General features: G+C 50.0%; 1 protein-coding gene across 1 annotated transcript in view; it reads right to left on the bottom strand.

The window, feature by feature from the left end:
• The window catches only part of Tbc1d32 (TBC1 domain family member 32), a 149,467-nt gene that overhangs the window by 30,282 nt on the left and 111,655 nt on the right, over positions 1-7,530 (bottom strand). The window contains exon 28 of the mRNA XM_010638253.2: positions 2,570-2,653. Within this exon, the coding sequence (XP_010636555.1) occupies positions 2,570-2,653 (84 nt within the window). The remainder of the gene's footprint in view (positions 1-2,569; positions 2,654-7,530) is intronic.

Genomic DNA, 7,530 nt, shown 5'->3' on the forward strand with positions numbered 1-7,530 from the left:
TTTACAAGGGAACTCAACAGACAGATCCCTGCATCTACCTGTTTTTTTAATCATTTCTCATTTCTTTGTTTTCATTCTCTCATGATGTCTTTGATCCCTTTCCCAAAGTTGCATTATCTGTTACTAGGTGTAAAGTTACAGGTTCATCTGTGTTTATAAACATCAGTACATTGAGAAATGCTTTCAAATTATATCTGTGGGAATTACAGGTACAACTTAACAGCAAGTTCTTTATTCAAAGGCCTTAGGAAAGGTACAAAGGTACCTGAGAGCTAACAGAGCAATTTAGGCCTGCCATAGAGAAGACAGAAACTACGGACATAGCTGTTTTCAAGGGAAGGCAGGAGAGGAGAGGAGGCAACTCTCTAGCTGGAGCTTCATGGCTGATCTGACGCCACCACGCGGCATCACGGGTGGGGACGATGAACCCAGGAGTAATACGTGCCAGGGTCAGAGGGCGCAGGCGCAGTGAGTCAGCTCACTGGTGGATTTGTAACCAGGCGAGGAAGACAGGCCTGGCCAGACTGGAGGCACAGACGGCATTTGACAATGTTTTCCATGGAAATATGACTATGACACCATGTGCAGCTTGAAGCAATGACACATGTCTGAGCTGAGCGGCAGTCTCTCTGGCAAAAGGAGGAAGCACGTTCCCGTGGGGGGAGAGCTGTCCGACCCGTGACGGAAGGCCACCGCTGTCCCCTGCCCATCGCTGAGCCCATGGTGCCCTTGAGTACGGGACTTCCGTCTCCGGCCAGTTTCAGTTCTCTGCCCTACTTCGTCCTCACACAGCACTAAAATAATCTTGCTAAGATACAGATACATCAAATAAGGCTTCTGCTCAGAAACTTTAATAGGCAAAAAGAGTAAGCCATTCGAGGTAAGGTCAGTCCCTCTTCCATCCCTTTATCCTTTCCTTGTTTTTAATTCGGCAAATTGTTTATTGACATTTTTCTAGAGCAGAGGATGCAATGATAGGCGAGACAGAAACCACCCTAGGGGAGCTTATGGAGAACCAGACGTTTGGTCAGAATGTAAGAACAAAACGACAGAGAGACATGCTACTGCTTCCTGCACCGGGCTCCTGGCTTAGTGACCGGTGTTTCCAGCCCGTACCTTTCCTCTCAAATCCAATGAGTGCAAGTCGTCTACCAAGGATCCAAAGTAGGACACAAGAGCAGGGCCGGCTTCTCCTCGCCTCGCCGTCACTGCACGATCCCGTCCCACCCTCCAGCCTCGGAGCCAAGCCCCACATCACGCAGACCGTGCATCCTCTCTCACCCATCTCCCCCATCACCCGCCTGTCCAGCTCAGCCTCAGCACACCAGAGAATGGAGCCCTTCTCCCACCTCCCCACGGACATCCATGTTCGTCTGGATCTTCTCAGAGCGTCTGAGTCGCTCCCTGCAGTCCTTTCTCCATGCTGTGGCCGCAGTGAGCCACAGAGGCAAATCGGCACATCACCCACCCCTGCAGACTGGCACGGACCCCACCCAAGCACCTCTCCAGGACCCTTCCTCTCTTGGATCCTTCTCATTCAGCAGCAAACCGTCCGAACCGCTCAGGTATTCATTTCCTGTCCTCCCACCAGAATCGGAACTCCACACGGCCAAGCCTGTTCTGTCCCCGGTGTGTCCCAGGGACAGAAAGTGCAGCACACAGGGTGTGACATCTCTCTACACCGGCAGTGTGTGGAGAGGTCAGTGTCTTCCCAACGAGACACAAGGGTGGTTCTAGAGACAGGAGGGAGTGCCAAAGCACACGCCATGGCTCTGGCTCAGCTGAGACCGGAACCAGCACCGGAGAATGGTCAGGGCCCCGCTTCCACTTCCGTCCAAGGGCGGAGAACAATGATCTAAAAAGGAGCCAGACGCCGAGCTGAGGAAGGGGCGGAGTCCACAGCACACCCCAGACAGAGGGAATCTGACAAACTCCAGACACACCAAGGCGCAGAGAGGAGCTCAGTGGGGGGAAGGGTGGGCCTCAGGAGGATGAGGAACCTACAGCTCCAGCTTGGTGCCCGTGAGGGGGAGAGTGAGGACACTGACGCAGGGAAGACCCCGCGGGTCCCCCGGGTTTGAAGGGTGCTGCCACACGCAGGTGATGCTTATCCACTGTGCAGCTGGAGTTACGAGCATGAAACTTGCAGCAGATGTGTGAGCAGCAGACGTACAGGAATCGGTCTGTAAGGGTGACTGAGTGCTGTGGCTTGACTAGGTCCGTCCGACCCTTCCGAAACTCAGAGCTGGGAGTAAAGCAAACAAACCCCTTTCTTTGTAACTTACACAATGATACTGCAGCAGCAAACAGACTAAGGCATAAGAAATACACACACAAGAGATCACTGGAGAATGCCTCATAAAACCAGAAGAGTGGAAGATACCTGAGGAAAAACAGTTTCTGGTGGACAGACCAAGTTCCAAATTACCAGGAAACCAGGCTTCCGCACAGGGACTTGCAGCCAGTGAGGCGGAAAACTCAGGCATATTTGTAATCTACTACACCTCCACGAAGCACTGTCCTCACACTGGGCAGTCTTCAGACTTTTTCTTTAATATTTAAAACGTACCTGTGTATTCCACTGAGGGGAAGTAGCATTCGGATGGAATTTCAGTGACATGAAGCACAAATTCTTCAAGTAATTCTCCTAAAGCTGTAATAAACAGAATAATTAGGACTTTAAAAGTCAAGAGTCATACGTGATGATGCATCTCTAAGTCACAGACTAGCAGGTCAAAGCCACTCCAACTTCTTCAGAGTTATACTCTAAGGGGGTCCAGCTCAAGATTCTTACGGTTTTGGTATTCATAACAGTGTTTCTGACTTTGATTAAATTTTAATAGCTTAGTCAAGAAGCTAGTCAATACAAACTGGAAAAGAATCATCTGCTATCTTTAGATTCTCTAAGGATTATTTCAGAATCTGCTAAATGACTTCCACACACCAAGTAAGCTATAATATATTAATCGTAATTATTCATACACACAGAGGAAGAAAGTGGCAGACTCCAAAACCAATCTCCCAGGGAGTGAAGACTGCTATGTAAGCCAGCGTCTTCTCTGGCTGATGAGAAGTGTGTCTGTGGAGACACTGCTCTGCTTAGAGCCACAGCGAGTGAGCTGAGGGCCCCAGAGACAAGGAGGGAATCGACCATGACCTGCTTGGCCTGCACAGCCCCAGTTCACATCCATCTGCACACTGAGTATGCAATTCTGAAAGGAGAGTCAGTGTTTCATGGGTGAAAAGTGCAAAATCACAGAGGGATAATGTGCTTTATAACAACTATAGCCGACAAACTGTAAATTGGCATATTTGATGGCTGAAGATAAAAACAAGGAGTTCTTACTCGCTGTATTCATAGCTGCAAAAGGACAGGGTGTGAAGAGTCCAAAAGGGCTGTACTGCTGGGCCGGAGTGGACACCGGCACCATGATGCTCCTGTCCACAGTCACTTACACAGCTCCTGCCTTCACAAGCAGAGGTGCAAATCCTACCATGCTTATAAAAATCTTGAAAGGTCTTTCTTGAATGAATGTACACATCAGTAACAGCCCTTAGGTGAGAGCTTTCGGTATCTACACATAAAAAATGTCTTTATTTCCAAATCACTTACAATATTGTCTCTTGAGATTACAAATTTTACAGAAAGAACAATGTCATGATGAGATTAAGATGTAATCACCCTTAATTCAGTAAGACTAACTTCAAATGCAGAAATACATTAGTAACAAAGATTGTGCAGAAAAGCCATCTTAAGTGGAACGGCCATTCACAACTCCAACTACAATGTAACTGCTCTCATTTGTTGCAGCCCTCGTGCTACCTACCTACCTATCTACGTGAATGTTTGGACAAGGAGGAAGTCACAGCACACTGCTGAGCAAGTCTCAGAACCCTGCGTCCACAGCCAGGTGGAGGAGTAGGAGACGCAGCTGAGTAAACGTCTGCGTATCAGTCAACCCTGAGTCAGCTGTGGCAGGAGCTGCACACATGGGGACACGGAACGTGGGAGCCAGCACACTGAACGCACCCTGCTGGGCGCCTGCTTTCTGGCCAGTACCGATTCTCCCTGCCCCGGCGTGTTATTAGAGCCTCACAAGGAAGTCAGTTCTTCTACATGTGTAAAGTAATACCCTCAAACACCGCGAGGCTCTGGATGGCTACTGAATGCATTAGGTTCACTTTGTCCGGAACCATCACGAACAGGACCACACACTCCCACGTACTGTGCAGGACAGGCATGGTTACGGAACGAGGCTGAATATCCATCTGCATGTGAGGGCTGGGCCCGGAGCTCCGGTCTCGCTCCCACGTCTAATGAGCTGAGAACAGCTGACTCACATCATTACTGGAGTGGCTGTTCATCCCGGCAGGACCAACAGACTCAGGCGTTCAGAAATCACTACAAATCCCACTACCTACCACTTAGTCTCATTCACGCCATGGATCGATTCTTAACTTTACCAGAAATCAGCTGTGGGACACCACCTACGAAGGGAACTACAGAGAACTGTCTGTGTATACACTAAGAAGAACACATGGGCTTTCTGCTGAGAACAGAAGGGCAGAGCGAGCAAGGTGCCCTGGCTTCTGCGGCGCCCTCAGAGAGAATCTCCACAGCAGTGTGGGTCCAGGGGAGGCAGGGGCCGAAGCGTCCAAGTGTCATGAATGAGATGGGGGTCCCACGAAGGAGGCCGGAGGGTGCCTCATCCCCTTTTCTGTCAGGCGAGGATGCAATCAGAAGGCGGCCTCTTGTAGGAGAGCATGTCCAACACTGAATCAATCTGCCCGGAAGCTGGAGACACCAGGAGCAGGGACTGTCAGCCAGGGAAAGCCACAGGCCAGACCCAGCCCAAGGAGGCCGTGTTCCTTTCCTGCAGGCCAGAGAGGGCTGCCCACGCCTCTGCCCACACTCATTCCCACTGCCTCCGTGCCAGCTGTGGAGCAGAGCACATGGGCTCTGGTCTTGCCATGGTCAGAATCTTCTCTGGTTTTCTCTGATCTGCTCCCACCTGACCTCTGACATGGAATACTGACGCTATCTTGGGAGTATATAACTTGCTTTTTTACTTCAATGGGTTCACGGCTTAGAGTTCGCCTTGAGTCCCAAAGGAGACTTTGCACTTGGACTTTCTCGAAATGATGGAACTGTGAAGCCTCTGGAACCTTCGTAAGAGGACTCAGCGCAGCACGCATTGTGAGATGGACGCCAGACTTCAGGCCGGGAGGTCACGGCTTGGATATCTGTGTTGAAGCCGTGCTTGGTGAAGGGATCTTGGGCAGGGACTGGGTCGGTGAGGCCACAGCGCCGCATCTGAGTCTCTGGACCACTTGCTCAGCACTGCAGCCGAGCAGAGCGGCCCTGCCTCTGAACTCGGGCCTTCCCGTGCACCTGCAGCTCGCCTCCCTAGGTGCGATCCTGATACTCCTTACTTGACTGACTGCAGGGATGGCTTCTAACCGGTCTGCCCACACCGCTCCGCCCCTCCCACACCTTCACACACACACCTGAGTATTTCTTTGTTCACAACTCTCTCTCTCTTAATAATCTTGATTCCCTGCTGCCTACAAAACATGGGCCAATTTAGTCTTCAATGTATTCATCTTGGTTTTTTTGTTCCGTGTTCACTACGTGTCAGGCACCGACTATACGCCAAGCACTGTGACTTTATAATTAGGAACAATAAACAGTAGATAAATTACAATTTTTTGCAGTGTTGGAGATTAAACCCAGGGCATTGTGCTTACAAAGCAGGAGCTCTCCCACGGCAAGATAACCTCAGCCCTGACACCCTCCGCTGTCCTCATACTTTCTGCCATACACAGTGTGGCACCCCTATCTGAAACGTTATGGTCCAAACTGCTCCAGACTCTGGAACCTTCCCAGCACTGACATGGCAGTCAAAGTTTCAGACTTTAGAGTATTATACCCTAGGGATGCTCAGCCAGTAAAGCTTGTGCAAACAGGACGAGGTGAGAAAAACTCCAAAATGTTTCAAATACTCTGGCCCCAAGGATTTGGGGTAAGACAAACTCAAACTGTAACTGGTACTGAACCTTGCGTGCTTTATGGCCGTAAGTAAATATGAAACAGGCTAATGTAAGTCCACAGGATGCAGCACCGTTAAGGTTAAGATCTGCACCTACTGGTTTAGCTGAAGCACGGAACAATTCAGAACAATCAGGAAGTGCTCTGAATTTCCCTCCCCCGGGGGTTGTGCCAGGAAGAAAAGCATGTCTGGCGTCAGAGCCACGTGACAGGAGCGTACGTGCTATGGGGTGGCTGTCAGGAGACAGAGCAGCAGTGACAGGTGATGACACCAGAGCGATGGGTGGGCGCTGTCCCCAGCACCACCTTGTTGGGCTCCCTCAGCTTCCAGCTTTGATTCTCACCGTCACCGCCCTTGATGGTTCCATGCAGAGCTCCAACATCTCCGTGGCTGCGAATACTCAGCTGCCTCATGCTTGTACACTACCAGATCGCCTAAATTACTGCAGATTTTCATCTCCTTGCTGTGCGGCCAGACAAGATGTGACAGTTGTCACTGGCTAGGGCCCCAAGGAGTCACAGGGGTCAGGGAAAGCATTCTACGCAAAGCAGTTCTACAGAATCACATGAGTGGCTTCCAACTGGCAGAGGTGCCAGACCTGGACTTAATAACCTGCCCGAGGTCTGCGCACAAAGGCCTGGCTCCGGATTGGCACCCTAGCAGGTGCAGAGTCTGCAGAGCACAGCCTGGTGGGTGGGTGCCAGGTCCCTGCACATGGTGGGACCCCTCCCTCCAGTGCTCTCCCACAGCCCCTGCCAGGATCAGGCCTGGGGCAATGAACTGTGGATGGCAACTTCCAAAGCTGCAATCTGAAATAAACTTTTTCTCTTTAGAAGTTGTTTATTGCAATTATTTGTGTTAGAAACTATAAACTAACACAAGACATGTATTTACTGACAAAGGTACACTACTCAGTGTCATACTGAGTGCAAAGGAAAGGAAAATAGTATGGCTGCTACCAACTCATTGTGACTAGAAACACAGACAGTGACAATCTCGGAATTATAAGTAACTTTCACTCTTAATTATGCTCCTTTAACATAATCACACATTAGGCTGCAATAGGTCAGTTGCTGAATGGTGAGTATTTGAATTAAAGTGGTGCTTACAGAGACAAATCCAGGAATAAGATCTACAAGGCAGGCTAAGTGGGAAGGCCAGTTACCGGGGTAACCGGACGGGGAACTCGGGGACGAGGCTTCTCCCTCCGGCAGGTGTCACGGATGATGAGAAGGGTGCGGAGGAGGACGTTCTTCTCTCATCCTCCACAGCATTTCACGAGGGGCAAACACGAAATGCGGGGCAACATTAAAGTCCAAACAAGTGGTATTTCAAGACGAGGGATGGATTTTGGTTCCTTCAGAATAGTACGTTTCTTGGAAGTCGGCAGACTTTAAGCTTAGTGCTGTGTTCTCTGTGTATGTCAGTGCTAACGGAGCTATGGTTTCTGTTCATATCATTTCAGGCAAAAAAAAAAAAA

This window comes from Fukomys damarensis, unplaced genomic scaffold, assembly GCF_012274545.1.
Source record: "Fukomys damarensis isolate Sample0158 unplaced genomic scaffold, DMR_v1.0_HiC HiC_scaffold_14, whole genome shotgun sequence".
Lineage (NCBI taxonomy): Eukaryota > Metazoa > Chordata > Mammalia > Rodentia > Bathyergidae > Fukomys > Fukomys damarensis.